The 25,224-nt window shown below is 40.5% G+C and overlaps 1 protein-coding gene across 9 annotated transcripts in view; it reads right to left on the reverse strand.

Annotated features, from left to right (window-relative positions):
• The window catches only part of LOC140690347 (trafficking protein particle complex subunit 9-like), a 274,618-nt gene that overhangs the window by 189,915 nt on the left and 59,479 nt on the right, over positions 1–25,224 (reverse strand). For 3 of the 9 annotated variants that reach the window (XM_072952056.1, XM_072952055.1, XM_072952057.1), the window contains 3 exons: positions 9,992–10,177; positions 7,291–7,515; positions 440–566 (listed from right to left, as the gene is read on the reverse strand). The exons of 1 other annotated variant lie outside the window; for it this stretch is intronic. In XM_072952056.1, coding sequence (XP_072808157.1) covers positions 440–566; positions 7,291–7,424 — 261 coding nt within the window. In that variant the 5' untranslated portion in view covers positions 7,425–7,515; positions 9,992–10,177. Of the gene's footprint in view, positions 1–439; positions 567–869; positions 977–7,290; positions 7,516–9,991; positions 10,178–25,224 lie in introns of those variants that run through there. 5 more of the 9 variants (XR_012065594.1, XM_072952059.1, XR_012065581.1 and 2 more) reach the window with 4 other exon arrangements.

Genomic DNA, 25,224 nt, shown 5'->3' on the forward strand with positions numbered 1-25,224 from the left:
GTGTCTTCTTAAAACCACACCCAGTTTAAAGGAGTATTTGTGGAATGCCTTCGGAGTAAAAGGGACTGTACTTTTACAGATTTTATGTTTTATAATATGAACAACCCGGACAGGGTCAAAAATAGAACCGCCTCACAAGTGACAGAAGGCAGGTGAGACGCATATAGCAACAGGTCACAAAGATGGTAAGAGCAAAGTTGTTTCTCCAACCCCCGAAAAAATTCCTCCAAGAACTGAAAACTCAGAATTTTGAAAGTAAAATACTATCATCTAAAGAAAGAAAATAAATAATCCTCTTCATCAGGGTTTCTAGATCTGACTGCAGAGTTATTAGCAGGCCATACTGAATCCTAGCACAGAAAAATCAGATGGACTAGTGGTGAGTAAGTTCCAGGAAAACGGCAGTAATTCCTCCACTTGAAAGAGGACACACACTCACTTGTTCAAGGTGATTGTAAACCACATTCTGCAGAAATTCAGAAGATTCAGGCACCGCTTCTAGATGGTGATGACAAGGAAGGACGGCTTGGATGCATGCTTCTAACTGAGTCACCGGCATTCTTACACTGCAGGGGGAAATGGAGGCCCTCAGCCAAGAGCACAGATGTTCCTGTCATGTATCCCAGGCCGTGCCTCGGGGACTCAGTGTCCTGTAGCAGTCCGGCCCCAGGCGAGGACCCGCAGCGTGGCCCACGCAAGCAGGAGGGGCACTGTGCTTGAGAAATCCCATCCCCGATGGGGGCAAGAGGGGCTGGTGGGGTTGTGTGAACCTATAAATGCTCATAGAAATACACCTGCATACATTCAAGAGATAAAATTCAAAGTAGCAGGCTATTTGAAAAAATTTCAATTGTCAGTGTTAATTTTACCATTCCATTCCACTTGTCCCCTGCACTCTGAGACGGGCTTAGGCTCTCTCACACTTGCAGCTCTGATGCAATAGTTGTGAAGTTATTTTTCTTTGCTGCAAGTGTCTTCGCTCCCAGTGTCACTGTGACTGTCGTCTCTTAACACAGTCAGATATCCTCCTGGATCTATCCCTGAGTTCCTTGCTCCTGCTTCTCAGATCCTGAGATAAAGAACAGGTGAAGGCACATGACTGGAAAAGTCAATGTGGACTTGACCAAAGTCCTCAGTGACCACCTAGGTGAGTGCTGCCCACCCCTTACCTTCGATTCTCAAGGTTCTGCCCAGGGTGACATCCAGACAGGAGAGAGTCCTGGGCCCTATTAAAAGCTGTGTGGCTTGGGTGCAGGGAAAGCTGCAGGTGCTGGTTCCATAGCCGGTCCCATCCACATCTCTGCTCCTCTCTCTCCCGAGGCCCCGCTGCCAAGCCCCCAGGCTCCCTGAGCTTCTGTCCTTCTCTTCTACTCTACTTCAAGCCCTTTTCCTCTTCCTTTATTCCCTGATTATCCCCAGCTGGAGTGATATTTCTTTTTTTTAACATTTTTTATTGATTCATAAACATTTTACAGTGTTGTGTCAAATTCCTGTGTTCAGCACAATTTTTCAGTCATTCATGGACATATACACACTCATTGTCACATTTTTTTCTCTGAGATTTATCATAACATTTTGTGTATATTTCCCTGTGGAGTGATTTTTCTATCATAGAATCTGAAAAAATTTCCTGCAGCTGAAAAAGAGGTGCCAGAGGTCAACGCCCATATGGTGGTTCCTGAAGAGAGCCCCTGGTTAGGGGAACCCTCACCAACACTCACGGGGCATCAGGCATGTTGCAGGGTCGACCACCCCCAACAAGAGTTTGCTGTGACCCCAAGGCACGCACAGCATCCCTGCTCACTAAATTGTAGTTGTAGTCCTTTATTATGAAGCAAAAATAAAAAATTTGCTCATGTTTCTTACTAAAATTATTTATGAGGGAGAAAAAAAATTGTAATAGAAAGAACAAATTTCACTCCATGTTAGATGTGTTCATTTGGCTTTAATCCTGTACCTTGTTTTCTAGGCTCAGACTTGCTATCTCTGCACCTTTTGTAAAAGAAAGTTGCCTTTAGCCTGAAATATCCAGGAGGGCCTATTCTCCGGGCTCTGATCTTTAAGGATATTAGCTCTTCTACACTTATGTATAGATGGAAAGTTGTAAAATAGGGAATAACCATTCTTTTTTTTTGGAGGTTTTACGGGGGCACCATAATTTGACCCACATGGACAGCTGCAGGAACAAAGGATTTCAAGGACAAACAATTCATACAGCAAGAAGTTTGTAACAACCAGCCACATCCCCGCCCCTTTTTGGTATAAAAGGAGACTGAATTCTGCCCTGGGGAAGAAAGATCTACTGGATATCAATATGCCATTTTCTGGGTCTGCCAGCTTTTCAAATAAAGTCTCTTTTCCTTACTCCAACATCTCATCTCCCGATTTATTGGCCTGTCATGCAGCAAGCAGAACGAGTTTGGACTTGGTAACAAAATGACTGCCTTAGGGGTAGTATGTCTCCACTGTTACCTCATTTCCAGTATGTCACAACCTATCAATTTTATATGCTTTTTAACAACACGAACAAAAAACCTATTATAAGGAATTGATTCCACAGAAATAAAATTATTTCTACTCCTTCAAAACTTTTTTCTTTTCTATTTTATTTTGTTTTGCATATTGAAAAGAAAATAAAAGTCAAATAATTTTATTTCACGTATTTTTATAGATAGATATTGTAAATACTACAAAGATATTTAAATTGCAATAAAAATTGTTCATATATTAGTATAAAGATATATACACAATCAATGCAGATTAGGAAAGGAGTAGATATTTACTAAAAATCCACTGCACATCCAGTCTTTTACAAGCATATCCTGGAATAAAAGCTCTATTATCCAGGGCTCCCCCACCCCCATTCTCACTACCGAGGCCCTTAGTAATCAACTACCAAGGCACCAGCATAGAACCATGCGATCACTATTTTAGGTATAAATGAGGGAATTAGCTCATTCAATTCTAAAACAGAAACCTTAAAGTAAATACTGAACTTATTTACAGATAAACAAATTTGGACACAAAAAATACAGTTTCTCCCCAAATTCACAAAAATAATAACTGGTAAAGGCAAGATTTGAACTCATCTGCCTGATTATATAGCTATGGTGGAAAGTCCCTTTGACTGTGGAGGAACAGCAGCACAGCCTATCACCCTATCTTTGGATCTGGCTTTAGACAGCCTGAGACAGCACCCCATTCCTATGGAACTCAAGGGCAAACGATAACAATAAGGATTTTATATTCAGTAGTTTCTTAGATCTGATTTATATAAAGTGTCAGCAGGTCAGCAGAAAACTCTGGGAAATATGAGTGGGTCCAGAGCTTTTTGCTGATAAGAAACTCAATCTATCAGGAGAGAGTGACCTTCTCATGAGAGGCCTCATGGACAAAAACTAAAGGCAGCTGAGCAATGAAAACTAGCAAGAACATGGAATTCAAGAAGAAGGATCCCTACCATCCCCTGCCCATTTGCCTCTTCACCCTTGTGGACAAGATGGCAGAAGATCCAGGTTCTTGTCCAAGTTACAACATCATGGATTCTCACCCATAAAATGTTATGACTCTATGCTGTCTTAAGTCCTTTCCAACTCAAATATGATGACACCAATATCTCAGCAGAATGTCTATGTCTCCACTTTCTCTCTTCTATTAGGAGACTATATCTATGTCTACAAAGCAGAAATTCAATTAAAAACACCATGCACGAAGCCTGGTGAATGTCTGTGTAAGAGACACTGTTCTCACGCTCAGTGAGTGAAAACTCAGAAAAAGTGGTCCTTCTCCCTCTGCAAGTGGGAGGTAGCCTGATTGTGTGTGTGTGTGTGTGTGCACGCGTGTGTGTGTAAATCAAATACAATGTATTCTGGGATGTGCACAGTTTTTTTTATGTTACTATCATTTCATGAGGATGAGCCAAGCTTTTAAGTAATTTGAATCTAGTATTCTGAGAGAGTCTCAGGTTCTTTTGGTGGAGGATGGGAAAGGGGAAAGGAATGGAGAAAAGAAATAAATGAAGCAAAGGTGTAAGGATACTGCTAGGGAAAGGCAAGACATTAATTTTGTTCCTACTTTCATCACACACAAATTAGGGACTGGCTTTCCCCCATGTCTTGTCAAGCACTGAGTTGCAGAAGAACAGGTGACAGCCCATTTCTCACTGAGCTTGTGACTGTACGTGGCATCTTATAGACACAAATTATTTAACCTGATCAAACAATCTAGCAGCAGGCTGTATTTCTCCTATTTTGAGAGATAAGAAAACAGGAAGTGAAATAGGGTATATAGCTTGACAAAAGTCAGAGGACAAGTAAACTAAAGAGGATGAATTCAAACTCAGATCTGAATGCAGAGTCTGATCTTCCCACTCCCAGGGCTGGAAAATCCTTAACACACAGGGTCCCCAGCTCCTCTGTATTATTCCTGGCACCAAGCATTTCCCATGGCGATATTCTCCAGTTCTCAGACACAGCGCTCTGTGCAGCCAATAACCTCCATTCGACCTTGATCATCTACCTGCCACGCCCACCAGGCTTCACCAGGCAGGAAAGCTGGCTTTCAACTGCATACAAAGCCACCCCTGGTTTATCCTGGACTCTTCAGTGGCTTTTCCAGCGTAAAGGCAGCCATGAAAGTGCTCACAGTTTGTACATGAGCCACACTACCTCTCTCCATCTGTCTCCCCACGTATAATACTTTGCTATGACCATTTTGAGAATCTTGAAAACAAATTTTTAAAAACAGAAAAGAAAGGATTCTGTAACAAGTACTTAATACTTAGAATTTTAAATGAGAAATTACAAAGTGAGTATTTACAAACCGAATCTGCCTTCCTAGGTGTCAGTTTTAACAGTTAAAAAATATAATAGCAAAAAATTCTCACTTAAAAAATTAACAAAATCATCAACAATAATCTGGAATAAACTCAAAAACAATGCCCATGTTGTACATGGAGAAATTACAGGACTGTACTGTGGGGTAAAGTAAGAAGTGTGAAAGTAGAGACATCAACCTTTTGTATGGAGGAAAACAGTTTTGTAAAGATGTACGTTCTCCTAAAGATAATTCAAAATTACTAAAAAATCCCATGACAACACATATCCTTTTTTTTAACTTGAAAAAATTATATTAGAATTCTTCAGGAAAAATGAAGTCATAATACTAGCAAAGAAAAATAGGGATCGAAAAGCAAATCAAAAAATTTGCACTGTCAGATATTAAATAAATTTTTACAATATGTAAGATATAGTGCTAGTGTTGGAAAGTAAGATTGACAGAAATAAATCATGAGCTCAAAAAGAGACTCTAGTGTACATAAGTATTTTTTACAGGTGGGATTTCAAATTAAAGAGCAAAGTAGGAATTCAATAATTGTCTTGGGACAATCACAGAATCCCCTTGAAAAAACAAATTCTATTCCGGTCATAATGACCGCAAGAAAAATTACAGAAAATGATGTAAATATTAGAAAGTACTAATAAGAGCAAATACAACTCTTTGCTCATATCAATTCAGCTTCTCCTCACTGTAACAAGTACCATTATCATCTCCATCTTAGAGATTAAAGAAACCTACAGAAGAAATTTATACCATTATAAGAAAGCATTTCTAAGAATAATATCAAGAATAAAACCCAAAAAGAAGACATTTACCCTCTTAAGATTATTTTGGGCCACAACAAAAATGAACCTACTGAACAAAATGAAAGGCAAGAAATGACAAGGAAAAGCTCTCTGATACATGTTGATGAAGATAAGGGGTTAATGTTCATAACATACAAAGAGCAGTCACAAAGCAACAAGAAGCTCCCTCACTTAAATGTGCGCAAAGAACAAAAGGGATCATTCACTTTTTAACAGTTAGATGGCTAATGAGTGAAAAATGCTCAATACCACACTGGTCATCAAGTGCAAACTAGAACAATGAAAAAGCACTTTTGCTCATCATATTGGCAAATATTTTTAAAAGATATTCTAGCTAGTGTCCATCTTTGAGAGAACAAACTGTGATCGATCTTTAGGAGGATGACATGTCAATGGATATCTAAACTCTGAAAAACGTGTGTACACACTGACTGAACTCCACTTTAAGGAATCGTTTTGTTTAGAAAAAAAATCAGTTCAAAAAGATGTACTCATCAGAGCATTTACACAGCACTGTTTACAATGGTGGGAAGAAAAGCTGAAGTGAAATCATATCCAGCGATAGAGAATTGGTTACATAAGTTATTCTACATCTTTTCATTCCCCACAGGAGGAGGAATTTCTAGATTCACTTGAAAGGAGCCTGTGATTTATGTAGTTGTCACATCCAAGGGCTAAATTTCCAGAAACCTTAACAAAAGGAATACTCACACAAGATCACAGGAATGTTTGTACAAGAAGGATGCCAGTCAAACACTCTTTCTGACAGTGGAAAATGGAGAAAATTTAAGTGTTCACCATCAAGACAATGATGTGTTAAATCACGGCGAGCTGTGGGCACTAAAGTTCCGGTGTTTCGGCGTGGTCCAAGGCCTTGTCACCAGTACTCTCCCACTAAAGGTGTCCTTACACAAGAGACCAAACCTGCACATCAGGAGACCTCTCTACTCTATCTGAAAGGACCGGGTGAGTCTGGAGGGGGAGGACGTCTATGATATATACCTGAGTGAATAAACCGAGCTGCAGAAAACATACAGTATGGCCTTATTTTTCCATAAAGCATATATACACACACATATACATAGAGTTCTCATACACGTGTATGTATGTGTATATATATATATGACATAAGCATAAAGGTCATGAAATATATACTCCACATTGTCAGCAGTTTTTACTCTCAGGAAAAAAGGGGAAGGGAAGTAGGGGACTTTTGGTACCACCACAGTTCTCTTTTCAGTATTTCAGTTAAGTATACTTGGAATTTAAAAGTTTATTTAAGTCCAAAGAAAAATGGACGATGCCTCCACAAGACAGAATGCTATACTGGTCATTAAAAATCATGCCAGGGGAGATAGAATATTGTAGAAAAATGTGTAATAAGCCAAATGGAAAATGGAGGTCTCCACACAGTATACAGGCACACATTGCTCTCTGGTTTTTATGACAGAGGTGATACACACTGATGAAAAGAACAGAAAATAGATGTTAAAGTGTTAATTATTATCTCTGAGTACTGGGACAAGGATAGACGCTTTTGACCCTTTTTTCAGAATTTTATATTAAATACACATTATTTTTCATCTGAAAAAAGCATTTTTAGATGTCTAGTACTGCACATTGGAAAAAATACACGAGTACTTACAGAAACAAATAACTAGGAGACACCGCAGCACCGTCACACAGTGTAGAAAGGGCGATCCTGAATAACACCACGCAGTTACATAAGGACCCACAAAGTGAGAGCACCCGCTGTAACAGGACGCGGCTCCCTTCCATTTGTCAGTTGTGTCTTCAGGGCTGAGGCATTTCTGAGCACGGCCAGTGTCAGTGCTGGTGTCTGGATGGATGCCACTGAAGGTGAGGGCACCTGCAAGCCGAGAGGAAGAACAGAAATCATCCTCTGCTTTTTCTGTCTTATTTCTTTGTTACTTTTAAAGAGAGGAGTAGATAAGATAAACTGAATCTTCCCTACTGAAATTTCAGTAATGAAACCGTTTTTAAAGTGTTCACAACTTATATTCTGCCTATAACTGTCTTTTCAACAAAGCATCATATTTATTACATGCTAATTAACTCAGTTAATTAACTACCTGTTGAAACCTATTAAAGAACATGAAATACACTACGTGAAAGCAACAAGCCTGCAGTGACTACCTCAGCTGTCTTGACGCCAGTGCAGTCAGCCCCCACCATCACGTGGCCCTGAGCTCCTGATGCTGGTAAGAGAGCACGCTGCTGCCTCAGATGGAGAGAAACGTTAAAAGCATTTTCTGAAATCTACAGCACTGACAAAACATAACTGATAAAACCCAGGCTCCTTTGAGGCTGTCATTTCCGTTTCTGGCCAACAACCGTCAATGAGCAGAAACACCCCATTCCCGAGTCATGGGACTCACGTGGGCAGCAGTTTTGGAGAAATTTCCAGGTATAGAATTTAAACCAACTATACATAAAACTCTGAAAAAGAAAAGATGCAATACTCTGATTTTGGAAGACACTCAAAATATTCTCCTAAGCCTTGGTAGTTGGAAAGGCTGGGCTTCTCCTAAGCCAGTTATTTATTTCACAGCCAGTGAGCATCTCCCACAAACCCTGCTTCCCTGTGTCTGCTGGGAGCCTCAGGCACAATGGTGCTTTCGATCTTATAAGTCACAAGGCAGATTCGTGTGTCACAAGCCTGCAACTCTCACACAGGCTCAACTCTGAGCCTCACTGTCGGAACTTGGCCCCATTTTCTCACCTGTTTATTTGATATCTGTTCTTCTGTAAGCTGCCTGAAATGCTTCCTGGAACAAGTCAGAAGAATGAGTGGGTAGAGAAACGGACAGATGGACAGGTGAGAGACGGGCAGACAAACAGAGAGACTCCAAGAGAAGGGGAGAAAACAAAATTTCCTATGCAAAACCCTCTTCTAGTCAGGGAAGAAAACCACCACGAAAAAGTGTGAAGAGGCAGGTGGCCTAGGACTGTTTCCTGGATTCCATGAAATGTCACACCAAGAGATGAGAGGGTAGAACTATAAATAATAAAAGAAAAAAAGCATGCATGTTTGAAAAATATATCTACATTATGTACTTTCTAAAGAATAGATTCAAATCAGCAAGGCTCAATAACACAATCCTTGGGTATTTACAGAATTGAGAATCCCATCTCCAATCCACAAAGCATCCCTTTGGAGCACTGAGAGTCTACACGGGGCAGTCATATAGCCATCACCGCAAAAGCTGTGCTATCCTGCACTTACGAAAAACGAGCAGCTGTGCTCGGGCTGCCCACGAGCGTCATTTACAGCCCACAGCACCCCTACGGGGGAGGGATGACTTGCGAGCCCTGTCTCTGCAGGACAGAAAACAAGTCTGAGGCTAAGCCGACCTACCAGTTCTCTATCTCACAGGACTTGTCACTCCAGAGCAGGACTCGAACTCGGACCCACGTTTGTAACCACAGTACTACCGTACTTTATGTGCTTTTTGTGTGTATAATACATTTGTTTCTGGCATGAAAGTGTATTTAATAAATGATCGGTTGTCTTGTCTATCTCATTAGCTCACAATCTTTATATTTTTGAAATGTACTCTTCCCCTGGAGAAATGAACGGAAAGAGCAGTGGTCAGAATGACGTGGGGCTCCATTCTTTATCTGTTACCTCATCTCATTTAAGTCCCCAACCAGGGAGAAGGAGCAAATGTTCTCTTCAACTTTTAAAGAGAGTGCACCAGTGATGGTGACTTACTCAACTCCAAAACCAAGTCTGGGGGAAGGGCACATGCAGCAACAAGAGCAGTATCACATGTAAGAAGGCGAAAAGAGCTCAGGGGATGGCTCAATGGGTCAGCCTGATTTAATTTCAATTGATAATTCAATAACACACTCTAAAAATACTAGCATGCAATGGATTTGCTCTTTCTTGACATCTAGCAAGTTTCCACAGCCCACATGTAACATTATCATGAACTAGTGAAAGGAAGAGTCCACAGACAAGGAAAATCAATGCCACAGGCAGGCTGAAACCCAGGCTGGAGGAAAGGAAGGGAAAGGGCATAGATAAGAAGAGGGGAAATTTTGGGAAAAAGACATCATCACAAGGACTCTCAAGCATCATCCAGCAATCATATAATCATTCTTTCAAGACAGAGTTACTTAGGTCCTATTTTGTGCGAGATTTTACAAAGGGCAAAGAGAGACCACAGCGTCCATGGTGGCAGCAAGTTGCGGGGCTATAATACAATTCTAATCCCGGTACCTTGCACACTTGTCCTCAGTATAAAGGCAAAAAATAAAGTAAAATAATACTATGTAAACTCTACACATTGCTGAAAAAAAATTAAAGAAGACCTAAATACCTGGATAGGCACACCACGCAAATTCCTGGATCAGTTGACAGCATTCTTGGGGGGGCAGCGCTTCCCAGAGAGATGCATACATGCAACGTGGTCTCGATCACAATCCCAGCGGGCTCCTCTGTAGTAACTGTCTAGCTGCTGCTACAATTCATATGGGAATTCGAGGGTCTCAGTAACCAAAACGTACTTGAAAGAGAAGAACAAAGTGAGAGGACTTGTAATTCTGAATTTCAAACCTTACAACTGTATCTCCAAGTGAGATTAGAGGCCATTTTTAAGTTATTATTGTGTTTATCCTTATTTTCTAAATTCTGTACAACAAATATACCTGTTACAATAAGAAAAATAAAAAGTAAGGTATCTTTTAAAACATGCACACCGATTCATTCATTGGGAAAAAATTATTTTATCAATAAAGAGGTAAACAAATATCTAGTGAAAAAGGACTATTTAAAAACAAGTGTGCATTTACAATTTTCATAAATTGAAAACTGAAAAGCACAAACACATCAAGTTTCTAGGGAGACTGGTGAAACATATTAATAATTATTTTCAAAAATTCTAATTGAACAATGAAAACTCAAGAAAGGGAAACTCGTGATTGACAGCCAACAGCAAACACGTGGAGAGCAAAGGCCTAGAAATCACTGTTTCTTTAACTCTGCTACTAACTCAATAGGAGAGAAAATTCCTCACTGAAGGGACAGTGGAATCCCATGCATAAGATACGATACACAGTACAAACTACAGTAGTATCGGGAGTGAATATCTTAGAAGAATCCTGAAGTAACAATGTTGCTGAAAAACTATAAAAACACTGACAGACAGATTAAAACACACAGTCATATATATTATATAGAAACATATGAAGTCTGCTCCCATGTTGCATAGAAATACAAACATATATGTTCATTTATGGGCACTGATTACTTTATCCCAGGTAGAATATTTCAACTAAAGCAAATAATCAATATTACACTCCTCTTGTCAAATCTACTTGGTAAGTTACTCTGCTATGTAACCATAATGTGTCTAAGATAGATCTAAAATTACTGAAAAAGAGCTTTGTACGGTTTCTTGAATTCTTTTCAAAATTCCAAGCTTAATTTTAAAATAGATCTGAGCAGTATTTCTATATTACCTTTTCCCTTGTGAAATGAACAACACAGTCTGTTGTCAAAATTCTGTCCTTACAATGATTCACGAGCACCGTATCCTCACAAAACTGCTGGACAGCAAGGAACTATCCAGACACTGTGACCAAATAAATGAAACACAAGGAAGACAGTGACCCTATTCTGGAGGGCTTATAGTCTGTGTCAACACTGGGGTTTTTACTTGATTGGTTTGATTGGGTAGCAAAATAAAATCAATCAAGTACTTTCTTTGAGCATTCTATAAGTCATGACTGTTTTTAGTGTCATTAGCAGGAAAGACTTAAGCATGACTTGATTAGGTCAACTAGCAACAATCATCACTGGAGAGTGAGTAATAAAGAAGTAAACTGATAGCAATGCTTCTGCCTACATGAGACCTAAAATAAATCTATATTGATCTCCGAAAGGAAAATGAGGAGATGAGGTCCCCAATGAGAAAACAAACTAACAAGAAATCAGAAAATTAAAGGCGTTTTCATTAACGATTCCAGGCAGTAGTGGAGCATGGTGGTGAAGATCACAAATGCTGGGGACAAACATGAGGGTCTGAAATCCCACAGCACTGGGTAGCTGTGACACTGATATTTCAGTGAAATTTTCTGCATCTCAGTCTACTATCCATAGACTGGGGACAAGAACCGCACCCATCTCCTAGAACGTTCCTACAAATTAAGTTATTTTATATATAAAAGCTTAAATAAAATACCTCAGAATTTACATAATACCCCAAAAGCCCAAGGAACAAAGAAAACAGAGATAAATTGGAGTTCATCAAAATTTAAAACTTTGCTTCAAAGGGCACCATCCAGAAAGTGAAAAAACAACACACAGGAGAAAATTTTTTCAAGTCATTTATCTGATAAGGAATTTGTATCTCCAAATGAAGAAAAAAAAACCCTATAACTCAACAATAAAAAGGCAACTCAATTAAAAGGTAAATAAAGGATCTGAAAAGGTATTTTTCAAGGAAAATATACAAATGTCCAATAAGCACAATGAAAGAATGTTCAATAGCATTAGCTGTAAGGGAAATCAAGTCAAAACCACTAGGAGAAACCGCTTCACACTCACTACAATAGGGTATAATAAAAAAAAAGGGTAACAAGCACTAAAGACACAGAGGAAGCGGAGCACGCAGCCCTTGCTGGTGGGGACGTAACACAGCGTGGCCACTTTGGAAAACAGCCTGGCAGGGCCTCAGAGAGTTGAACATTTGGTTTCTGACTGACCCAGCAATTCTGCTCTCTGGGCACACACGTAAGAGAAATGAAAACAAATATCCACATAAAAAATCCCACATGAGTGTTCACGGCGACATTACTCATCACAGCCAAAAAGCAGAAACAACCCAAATGCCTATCACCTGATGAATGGGTAAACAGTGGGGCCCAGCCATAGAGTGGAATGTTATTCAGCAATAGCATAGCATAGAATAGTGACTAAGGCCACAACATGAGCAAACATTGAAAACGTTACTCAGTGTGAAAGAAGTCAGTCACAATAGACCGTTCCACTTACATGAAGTGACTCGATTAACATGAAATGTCCAGCACAGGCAAATCCAGAGAGAGAAAAGTGGCTCCTTGGGGCTGGGGGAGGATGGGGAAGATGGGAATGTCTGTTTATGCGTACAGGGCTTCCTGTTGGGGGATGAAAATATTCTAAGATTGAATGGGACGCACAATTCTGGGCATAGAGTAAAAACCGATGTACATTTTAATGGGTGAATTGTATTAAAACTCTTAAGAACAAAAGGACCTTGGGCCAGTATCTTCCATAGTAAATGCAAATTGCTAACTTTTATTAGAGGAAAAAGAAACTGCCCTCAGCATGAAAGCAGGAGATCAGCAAATGTGAGTTAACCGAAATTGGACAAGAGCATTTCACTTGAAACAGTTGCTGAGTGTACACGAAATATTCAGAAATAGGAAAATCACATTGACATCACGAAGAAGGATTCTGTTTCAAATGCAGATCAAGGATTCGGCAAGCCCAGCTGCCAGAAATGACCAGAGAAGAAACCTGGTTTATTAAACTAGCACCAGAGACAACAAGGAATGGTGATGAGGAAAGCAGGCGGCGAATATCTGGAAGAATTTGCTACAAATAATTTCTCCACCGAAAATTTAAAAATAAAATGAAAGTGATGAAATGCTCTGTTGACATCACGTGAATGGGCTTCCTTCGTTGCTTGACTGTCCTGTAACCCCAATTGAGAGACTCAGGAGAATCAGCATGGCTCCTGGGTGTCCCCAAAGGACTGCCCACCAGCACGCTGACCACCATCACATCTGCCAGGGTTGAATTGCAGAGAAGAGACCAAGTTCTGAAGGGCACAGAAAATGTTGACAAGGGAAGAAAAGGCTGAGGTCAGTCCTGGGACAGAGGCCCTCTGAGCAGAGGCCAGAAGGCTGCAGGTGAACCGCAGTAGACCTGGGGCAGGAAGGGATCACGAGGGAGCATATCTCAATTCTCTTCTGTCTCTTCCTCTGGTAGGAGAGATAAAGCCTGCATTCTTCTCACCTGGAAATGTGGGTTCTGGCTGGCAGAAGTCTTACCGACACGGAATGATTATTAAAGACTCTGTGGAAAAAGTCAAGAAACCAAGAGGGAGTAGGGAGCCATCTCCATGAGCCTCTCAAATGCTCCCATATTTATTGTGTATAATCAAAGGAAAAATTCGTTTGCAGTTGTGAAATAATAAGGAGGAAATTCGGGAAAGACAGGATGAGGCAGAGATTATAGAATACACAATGAGTAAAAAGGATTAGTGTATCTTTAGGGAAGTCATGGGGTGAGGGGAACAAGATACATTTTTAGATATGTTCATTACAAAGCAGACCACCAGACCAGCCAGGTCCTTGTTTTGGGGATAATACACTATCTAACAACACACAAGCCCAGCGTTTATAGCTGAGGGTCTCGGTCCTTGCTTTGCAACCAGCAGAGTGCTATCTAAAACCTCAACTACACAAGCAAAGCATTGTCTCTGCTTTTTAAGGCAAGGAGACTGGAGTGGGGATGCACAGGCACTTGCTTGCAAAGCAGTATCAAAGCATATTTTTTCTTCTTAAAATTCAGAGGCGACTGGGGTGTGTTATAATTTGTTAACCCAATCATGGGCTCCCACATGGAACCATTATGGAGGACACCCTAGGATGACAAATACTGGATGTGGGTCTTTTCCTGCCATCTTCAGCCACTCTAGCAGGGTCTAGGCACATCCGAGAATAAAGATCCTACAGAACCACCCACACTCTTAACTCCTGGTGCTTGAAACTTAATTTTAGCTCTACACAACTTAACATAGAAAAGTTTCAGAAATAAAAGATATAATATTCCTTTTATATCTCATCATATTGCTGATTTTTCTGATTGCTCTAAGCTGCTTCTACTTGGTAAAGCACCTCATTCTGCAGCTGAATTCAGTAATTTCCATTGTACATTTCTAGCCAGTTTGGGCTCTCTAACTTCTATTGGTCAAATACCGATACACTTAATTGAATTCTTTGTTTATCAATTTCAGCCAGGAGGAGAGGGAGTGTCACTCTTTTCCTCAGCCCACCCTCAACTCTTTTCTCATCAACTCAGGCCTCCTGAAAACAAAACAAAGCATTTTTTTCCCTTCTACTCTTTCCACAAACACAACAGGAAACATCAGCCTGGAGAAAGTATTCAACACAAATGTTAAAACAAAAATCTATAAACCTGAAGCCACTCCATCTCCGAATCATGATACACAATGACATGAGAGTAAGTGTGTCAGGCACAAAGCATGCGGGAGTCTGACCACCTGATTTCTATTCTTCAAAGGAAGGAAGGTTTTCGTATTTTCTATTATCATTCTTGGTCATTGTTTCTGATTATGCCAAAAAATAATTTATGAAATATTTATGCACTGCAATAACTGATTTTTATTGTATCAATTTTAGAAGGCATTCAGAGAGGATAGGAAAACCCACCTCTGTAAAAAATGCAATATTTCTTCCCCTGTTAAGAACATGTATACAAAATGCAACAGAGAATTCAAATTCTTGTGGAGAGGAGCAAAAGCCACAGAATCAAAGCAAAGTCATTACAATGAGTCAATTTAAAATTCACTGGACAAACATGTTCAATGCATTCAAATAATTTTAAAGGCATGCTGTAAACCATTCACTTAATTATCTGCAGACTAGAGGAAGAATTTCCCTCTTTAACAGACAACAGAAATCAATAGGGTGCCCCACCAAACAAGGAGCAGTGAACAATCAGGTTTTTAACAGTTCTGATAAACCAGCATGTTCTATAGATCAAAATCCAGAAATTTTAAACATTCATTCAAACCACAATGAAACAAGCACTTAAAGAAAAAAAAAGAAAAGAAACTAAGCACATAGATCATGTAGACAGAACAATGAGAATTTCTTGTACTGCTGGAAGAAAGAACAGGCTATAGCCTTTTACTTGAAAAATAAAACTACTTTTAAAGATAACTGCTAAAACACATTTCATCATTCATGTTGCCTTAAAAAATCTGAGGTACTTGTATCTGATCAGAAAAGCAATTCTGAGTAATAGTATGTTAAAATTCAGTGCCAGTTTGCTTTAGAAGAAAAGAGAAAAGTTACTGTTTCTCATTCTGCACAAAGTTTAAAGAACCTCCCTGCCTCTATCTCCTCCCATTTCCTAAGCTCATGCTCCCTAACCCTTCTGAAACAAGTATGAGAAAGTCCTATTCCCAATATGCCAAATGACAACAGAATATCAATTTATTAGTGTAAATACATGCCAACACCTTGAAATGGAGGAGAAAGGTATCAGAAGTCTATATGGAATTTCTTTCTACCTTCCTGAAATCACACACACAAACGTTCACACAGACACAGACACAGACACATACCCCCTGGATTACTGGGCACTTCCCAAGCTTAGTATCTACAACTTGTAGAAGATAACTTTGTAGTTAATTTAAAATACAAAACTGTCAGCTTTTGAAAGCCTTCATCATCTGCTAGACCATCCAAATATCAAAGAGACCCAATTAGCCTTCTCTGTAGAATGTAATTACCCTTGATGGCAAAACAGACCCTAAGAAGTACTGGATCAAAGATTCGTGTTTATCACTACCTATGATCGTTTTTAAGCACATTAACAGATTCAGAAATGTATGTCTCAACAACATTTATTCCTATTGAAATAGCATACGTCTTCAAATGTCTATACAGGACTAGGTCCCATGATGGTGCTTAAGAGCTATTTTGTGTATAGCAATATATATTTTCAAGCGCAGAAAAGAAGGGTGTGTATTACTCAGTTGTAGAGCACCTGCTTAGCATGCACAATGTCCTGGCTTCAGTCCCCAGTACCTCCAAAAAAATAAATAAAAATAAATGCATATTTAAAAATAAGAATAAAGTTATAAAAAATGCAGACTAAAAACCACTACAATCTAGGTGCTACAATTATACTAAAAAAACAAGTGTTTCTATCAAATATTAACTATATGTCAATCACAGAGACAACCACAAGTCACACCTGAAGCATCAAGTGTGATTCTCAGCAACCCTACTAAGTAGACACGGATGAGAAACCCGGCTCTGAGGATGAGGAGACGGAGCTCGGAGGAGCAGGGGACGCTGACTGTCCTGCTCCCCGTGACACCGCATCAGCCCAGGGCAAGTGCTGACAGAGCTGCACTGAGGGGACACCCAGCTGCATGGAACCTTGGGGCACTGGGGAGTCCCAGAAAACACTAAAAATTGTTCAGTGAAAAACCAGCTCAAATATATTACACTGTGCCCCATCCTTTAAAGAGGGAACATGACTGAGACCTTTTTGATGCCTCCGTGTCCTTTCTGCCATCATCAGTTACTTGTCCTCACAGCATGACCAGTGATGATCTGGACCCCATATGAAGTGTACTCAGATGGCAGAGCTTTTAAAGCTGTTTTATGAAGTTTGTAGACTCTGTCTATGCCTCACACAGGCGGTCATCCATCACGTCTCACCGGTGTGGACGTGCCACCTAAAATCACTCCTTTCTGCTTTTTAAAATCCCTTCATCTACTCCAGAATTTTCAACAGCAAAGAAGCAGCTCAACCACAGACAGTGGACAGCTTTTCAACAAATGGATTCGAACAGCCCATCTGACTACCTGGAAGCCCTTGTCTTCTATTAAACCCACTTTCAGGTACTTCATCATTTTCTGATTGGCGGACTCGGCCTCTGACTGGCCTAGTCAGAGAGCTCCCAACCTCACATCCAGGGGTGGGAGAGGACCCTGCTGTTGGGGAGAATCAGTGAGGAAGCTGGACAAACTCCAGCCACGTCTGCATGGGTAGAAGTGCCACAACGTGCTCAGAAATTATACCGTCATCACCCCTGGGCTTCCATGGACTGGTTTCACATTAACCAAACTCATGAGACACTGATGCAAGAAAACCAGAAACTTAACTTATTAATGTAACAGAAGACGTGGATCTATGAACCACACTGAAATATCAGAGTTCAACCATGAGTACATTTTCTCCTCCATGGCCCAATCACGGGCAGGCAGTCACATGGCAAGCATGGACAGAAACGGAGCAGAAAGGGTTTCTAGATTAACTCAATGGACTAAATATCTATTATACAAACAGATCTACTGCCCAGAAGACAATTAACGCCAATCACGGTGCACTCTCCGTGGACAGTGGCCAAGACATGACTATGAGCAACTGTGTAACTCTCCTTTCCCTGTCCTTTCTAGGCTAACAGATGCACAGATGTACAAAGATTCAGGGATGCTGATAATGTTAAACACCAAAAGCCCATCTCTGGGAGCCTCAAAACCAGGCAGCCAGGGTTTAAATACCAGCTCTGCAACTTACTATTTCTGTGATTTTGCCAACTTAATTACCCTCTGTGTGCCTCAATTTCCACACTGTAAAACTGGGATAACAATCAAACCTTCCTTACTCACTTGTTGAGAAGATTGAAGGATTCATTTCTGTAAAACCCTCAGAAAAGAATGTAGCATATTTTGGGTGTTCAACAAATGTCAACTTAATATCAAAGTGATATACAAGTCTCCCCTCTAATCATCTAATGTGTTTCCTGGCTAAACTAAGTCCCAAATAAAATCCTTATTTCTCCTTTTATAAACTCTTGGGGAGCACCCTTATTTTCCATCCAACCACCTGTTTAAACTGAGGGAGGGGATGCCTCCTAACCACTCCTCTGGGCCATGGAGAGTGCTTCTTCCTTCACACCCCTGGCCCACAGCTAGCACTCATTACACTAACAGAGTGAGGTGTGAGTCCGGGGAGACAAGCAGGGCATGTGAAACCCTTCCTTTCACTCCAGTGTTGGTCACCATTGGGAAGCACGCGGGATGCTCAGCTCCATGGCAGGAAAGCCCTGTGCATGAAGGGGCAGGTCCTCTCAAGGGAAGGCTCGCTGTGGCCCAGAGCTACATGGGACAGGGTGAGTCTCTACTTCTGGTACACAGTATCATGACACGCATTTTCCCACAGCCTTGAAGTTCATGGAGAACTTGGCTTCATCAGTAACAAAGAAGACATTTATCGCCTGTCTACTCTTTTGTGTCATCTCTCAGTTGGCTGCTGGAGACAACATGTGTGTAAGTATTGGATCTCCTTAAGCCCCAAAATATATGAAGTAACAAATAATTCTGTGGCTTAACGTTGGTTCAGGTTGACTGTGTAACAGTTCTGATTCTGCTGATGCTAAATTATGTGTATAGGAAGTATGGAACCTCCTCAAATATCTTTCATCATAAAACCATCTCTTCTTATTTTCCTGTTTCTTAGTAATTGCCAAAGACTCTCAAATGATGGCTTCACACAAAACACCAGCTAAAGATTATGAGCACTCTTGACATACCCACTGTGGTAAACACTGCACATAATTTCTAATTCTCACAATTCTACAAATCATATATGAATGTCCCCATCTCACAGACGAGGGAAAAACTCAAAACGAACTGACTCAGGCTCAAGTGGCTCAGTGGCAGCGCGTGCAGGCAAACCAAAGTCAAAAAATTACACCCCTTCGTATATGTACCAAATCTCCAACCACCAATTAACACACAGCGGCGGGGTCAAAACTCAGGGAACTCAATACACTTTTCACTTTTAAGGTCCTCCAGATGCCGATTCTAGCTCTTTCATAAAATCCCGGCTCACTGGTTTCTAACACTAGAAGAAAAGCTCGATTTTGCCATTGTTTGCACAGCAAGTCTGAAATGTTCACAGTGAGATGACAGAATAAATCTAAGATATAAGCAGAATAACTTTTCCAGTTAGACAGACATAATGGACATTGGGCTATTCTGAAGCATTAAGCAAATAAACCAAAATAAAATAACGTTGTTTAAGCCTTCTTTTACAAACAGGAAAGTTAAGACTGTAAGAAGGTGCAACAGTGCCACCTATGGCTAAAATGACCTTCCAGGTTACCGGGAAAGATGCAACACAAAAATTGCCTGTAGGATCAGTAACGAGAATCAGATAAATAAACGCTTATGTAGCACATGCTGCACTTTGATTCGGGGGAAGGGAGGGATATTCAGTATTTAATCTGATATTGCTAATACTCCTGAATATAAACATAAGACATAGGCTCATGGAAACTCATCTTAGAAGAGGAAAGAATCCAGTTCAGCCACTTCATTTTACAGGAGGGGAAACTGAGACATGGGATCTGTACTGGCAATCAGCAGCAAAGCTCTCCTATGCCTCATGTCTTGCACTGTAACAAAAACCAACAGATCTGTACTAGGCCTATATTCATAAAATTCACGTTTGTATGTTTCCAACACTAGGTTATCTAAGTATCTTGCAAAATACTTCTCAAAGAGCCAGGATATCATACAAGGTTGTTGCCATACAAAAACATTTATTTACATAATAAAACAGCATGAGATTTATTCTCTCTATTAAAAAAGTGACATGTCAAATCAAAGTTTTGATATTTTAAACCTGTTAAGAATGCAGGAAAAAAAATCAAAATTTTCTTTAATCACAAAAGAGAGGAGCTTATTCCCTGAAAATGATCAATTTGGATTTTACTAAACTTAATGGATCTGGTCAGAATCCCACGAATTTAAATGTCTGAGTGGATGGTTACACGGCAACATAAATTCTGATTTGTAACAATACATATTCTGTGTAAATAATCTTCAAGGTCATCTGATGAAGGCAATTTAACTAGTCCCTGTCTCACTAGAATGATACAGATTTCAATAAAACTTCATACTACAACAACAAAAAAATGAATCCTTGTTACTTTAAACCATATTCAAATATATCATATATATACATATTGAATATGCATCAGAAAGAAGCGACACTCTTTAGTATTCAGAGTTGATCCTTCTAAAATATCTGTCATTATGACAGCACACTTTTATTAAGCACCTCTTGGGTTCTTTGTATACAAGGCGTCTAACTCTCACAGTCAGACAAGTTAAACGATTTTACTCAAATTTCACAAATGAGGAAATGTAGTTAAGCCATGAAAACAACTTACATATTCATCAACAGGAAAGAAAAGAGTAAAGACTTTACTTTCAATATTCACTGACAATCTTTTATTCCATATTAAGACTACATAAAACCAATTCAGTCTTTCTGTAAGTATTTCTGTCAATAAGGGCCACTAGAGAAAAACAAGTAACATCATTAGCAGTGGTTGGACTTTCAGAGCCCACTTCTCTTTTGCACTATAATTATTTTTAATGTTTTGTTTTTAGTGCTTACAGAGCACTAAAATAAAAAAAATTAACTTTTTAAGTAATTACCTGAGAATTAAAAATTTGTGAAAATGAACAATTTTAATTTCTGCCCTCTGTCTCACCTTCTCAATGGTGTCTCTCCTTTGAAGGCCTCATCAGGCTGAGATCACTAAAATCGGCCATTTATGGAATCACAGGAGTTCGGGTAACCACTTAACGGGAGGCTGATTAGAGGAGTAATTAAGAATGCATCCTGTACAGCCTGGGTTCCAGCACCAAGCTAGCCACCGCCAGCTGCGTGTAATTTGGGACAAGCTGCCCAAGTCTCAATCGCTCAGCTGCAAAAATGGAGACACTGATACCTACCATCAAACACCTGCTATGAATTAAAACATGAGGAAAGCATTTTAGCCTTAGGTAGGTGTCCACTCACAGCGAGTTTGGTCATTATGATGATGAGGATGCCTGTTGATAAATTAATCTCGACCAAACAGGAGAAATCACCTTAAAGGAGAAACATTTTAAGTCAATGAGCATTTCTTTTTGGATGGATTGCAGAATATTCTATTGATTTTTTAAATAAACCAAATTTTGTCCATTAATTATAGATTTACAGGTTCATGGACAAGTCTCCAAAAAAAGAATTAGAGGCCTCAGACCTCTGTAAACTAAGAAGGTAAATTTGAAAAAAAGTCATGGAGGAGATTATACCTCATTTGGGAGAGTATGTGCTTAGCATGCAGGAGGCACTCAGTTCAGTCCCCATTAACTCCATTTAAAAACTTTGTTTTTTAAGAAATGGAGAATTAAAGCAAAAGGATGGAGGAATACAGAATTTTTTAGAGACTCATCTAAGATTTAAGATGGGGAAGAAACCACCCATTTCTCAGAAGAAATCTTGAGGACTATGTAAACTGGATCTGAGATGTCTAGTCTTTTAACATTATTCATGAATTCATATAACCAAGTCTTAAAATTACCTGATAATGCACAGTGGTGATACTGATCATAACAGCTGCCATCACGGATCAAGCTCCGGCTAGGAATGCTCTGTTCTGACATCTCTGCAACTGAGGCCTCACCAGGCTGAGAGCACTAAATTCGGTCATTCATGAGCATCTAGTGTTAAGTCCTCCATTTGTGCTTCTCATTCCCCCCTCACCAGCCCCTCTGAGGGGCGCACTGTTTTCATCTTCACCACCCACAGATAAGGCCACTGAGGCACAGAGACTAAACCCGTTCCAGGTCACACTGGCATTAAAGGACGTCTGTATTTCTGCTGTTCTGCTTTTGACAAAGGAATCTGAGATATTAATTCAAGGCAGTCTGTCAGGTCTTCACCCCAAAGAGCAGATACTATAAATTCCTGATGTAGGATGAGGCTGCTTCCGCAAACTGACTCAGCTTGAAATTAATATCCAAGATGAAGCAGCAGATACAGGTAAATATTCACGACTGTCAACTCCGCTCACGGGTCTGGGTCCTTCACTGCCTGAACGGGGGTGAAATCCCCACCCGTGTCTGGGAGGGAAGCGCGGCTATTCCCGGGCTCACCCAGGCTTCATGGGCTATTTACCCCCACAGACTGGCCTCAACGATTAAAAGCTCTCAAGGTTTTTACACCATGCAAAACTAAAAGACATTTCTGCAGATGGAGCACTTTCTGAGGCTTAAATTTTTTTGCCTACACTCAGCCAGGGGGAAAAAAGAAACATGACTCTACAAAGTCTCTGAGCCTCACCACTCACAGGAGTAGAACGGCCTCAGCAGAAGGTGACTCTTCACATTGCAGGGTGAGAACAAAATAAAGCCGCCCTACAACAGGCAGTCCCAGAGACAGCGCTCAGCAGTCTTCTGCGCACTCACGGTTGTGCAGCCCTCACCACCATCTATTTCCAGAACACTTCATCACCCCAAAAGAATCCCCCTATCACTAGCAGTCACTCCCTAATCCCCCTCCACCCAGCCCCGTGCAACCATCACCTGCTCTCTGCCTCTGCATGTGCCTTTTCTGGGCATTTCAGATCACTGAAATCAACAATATGTGGCCGTTTGTGTCTGCTTCCTTTCACTTAACATGCTGTTATCAAGACTTGTCCATTTTGAAGTAGTATCAGCATCTCTTTTTTTTTTTTTTGAAAATGTTAAAGATTATTAGAAGGTGGTAAGTACTATCAAAAACAGTAGAGAGGAGCATAAGTGATGTGGTTTCAAAGGGAAAAGGGTGGGTTGAACAGTCAGGGTGGACTTCCCAAAACAGGTGGCATTTTTCATTTTCCTCTTTTTTTTTCTTTTTTATTCACTCTTACGTGTGAATAATGTTCCACTACATGGAGATACTACATTCTGTTCATTCATTCAGCAGCTATGTATGGACGAGGTCCAGAAGAATGAGTGTAAGAGGTGACTAGCATGGATGGCATTTAAGCAAAGGGTAAAATGTGCTTTCAGAAAAAAGCCAACAAAGAGAAGCACAAGGAAATTCAGTGCGTTTTTGAGCAAAGTGCTTGCTTGCTTCGGCAGGACTACCGTGCAGGGCTGGGGCGGATATTGGCAGGAGTCACGGTGAGGGAGTCACCTTAGAAGACCCCCCACTGCAAACAGCTCAGCCAATTCTCCTCCCTCATCCTTGATTGTTAGAGCAATGTTCTAGGTTACTCTTATTTCAAGTAATAGCATTTTAACTGCACATCTCCATCAGACCACATTATCTCCAAGCCACAGAAAATCATTCACTGACCGGAGCAGCTCCAAGACATAACGGTGATGGATCAGGGAATCCTGCAGCATTCCAGCCTGCAGGCACAAACCCCACATGTGCCCTGGTGATGTCCAGAAAATAAAATGCATGGAAATATCTCACTGCTGGTACACGACATCTGCCCTCAAATTGCCCTAAAATCATGCTGGAAAAGCACTACTCAACCCTCTCACTACAAAAAAAAAAAAAAAGCTAAGAAGGCAAATTTAGGCTGTTCCATTGAAAATCATCACTGTCAATAACCGAGCTGGAATGCTCCTGACTTCGAAAACCACTGCGCAGTTACTTTTCAGACGTGAAACTCATATATGTATACCAAGTAGATGATATTGCAGTAGGAGTTTTCTTTTCAACATTCCAGTTGGAACATTAGCACAAGAAAGTTTATGTTTCGGCTTTAAAAAAAATCAATTATCCTCCACTTTCTTAATTTTGAACTTATTATTATTTTATAAATGGAGCAATGCTGCGTATTATAAACCGTTCGATTTCTGCAAAGAAGACCTTTATGACCTCACTATTTCAGAGCAAACTTTAACGATTCTTTGAGAGGTGGGGCCTGGGGCGCTCACTAACAGCTCTTTAAATACTGACAAGGATGTGCTATTAGTTAATGCAAAGGCTCTAACTCCACATTAGCTCAGAAAGCAAAGAAACTACACCAAAGACTTACTTTAAAAATTTTATATATTCCTATTCTTTTGAATATTAAAGTTCTTAAAAGATATGATTATTTTTGGAAAAGACAACAGCTGTATTAAATTTCCTCTCACCAAGAAAGCAATCTATATCAAGAATAAAAACCCCTATGGAAATCGAAACGACAGGACGTTTCTAGCTAAGTGAACATCCAGATCTGAACACAAACCTAAATCCTATCAGATCTCACTCGAACGAGCTCAACAAAGTCCTGGGAAACCCTGGAAATTAGCTCTTCAGGTCCAAATGTTGGCTGAGCTAAGATCATCACACTAGGCAGGGAAGGAGAGAAGAGGAAAGTCCACGTGGTGGCCTCCATCACTTTTTTTCCAGCCACATGGTGCCTCTAGGGCGGCCCCGCTAACAAGCACCCCATAAGGAAAGCCGGCAAGCACACTGCCCCTGCCGTCCCCAAGCAGCCCCGATGCCCATATCCCAGCCTGTGAATGGTCTTCTAATGATCCCCCAGTTGGTGGCACCCTCCCTCTCTTCCCCACTACACACAGACACAGAGCCATGGCAGCCTTCCCAAATCACAAATTTGATTACGTCAACCCCACTTCAAACCCTCCAGAGGCTCCCTGGTAGAGTTCTAGCCCCACCACTGACTCTGCTCGCCCTCCCTCACCTCAGTACACAGGTCCCCAGTGACCTCAGGGGCCCCCTGACCTGCTCTTACTTCCCACTTGCCTCCAGGCTCATTTTGACTGTTTCCCAAGGAAGCCTTCCCTCCCTCCAACCTCCACAATTTGTTCCTCTGTTCCTAGAACATTCTAGGCTAAGTCAACTTCTGACAATGCTAAGCTCTCAAGAAGCAAATACATTTTGCTTACTAATGTGGCTACACCCTCTCTCCCCACGACACACAGAAGCGCGCGTGTTATGAATAAATGAATG

Source organism: Vicugna pacos, chromosome 30, assembly GCF_048564905.1.
Source record: "Vicugna pacos chromosome 30, VicPac4, whole genome shotgun sequence".
NCBI classification, from domain to species: Eukaryota; Metazoa; Chordata; class Mammalia; order Artiodactyla; family Camelidae; genus Vicugna; species Vicugna pacos.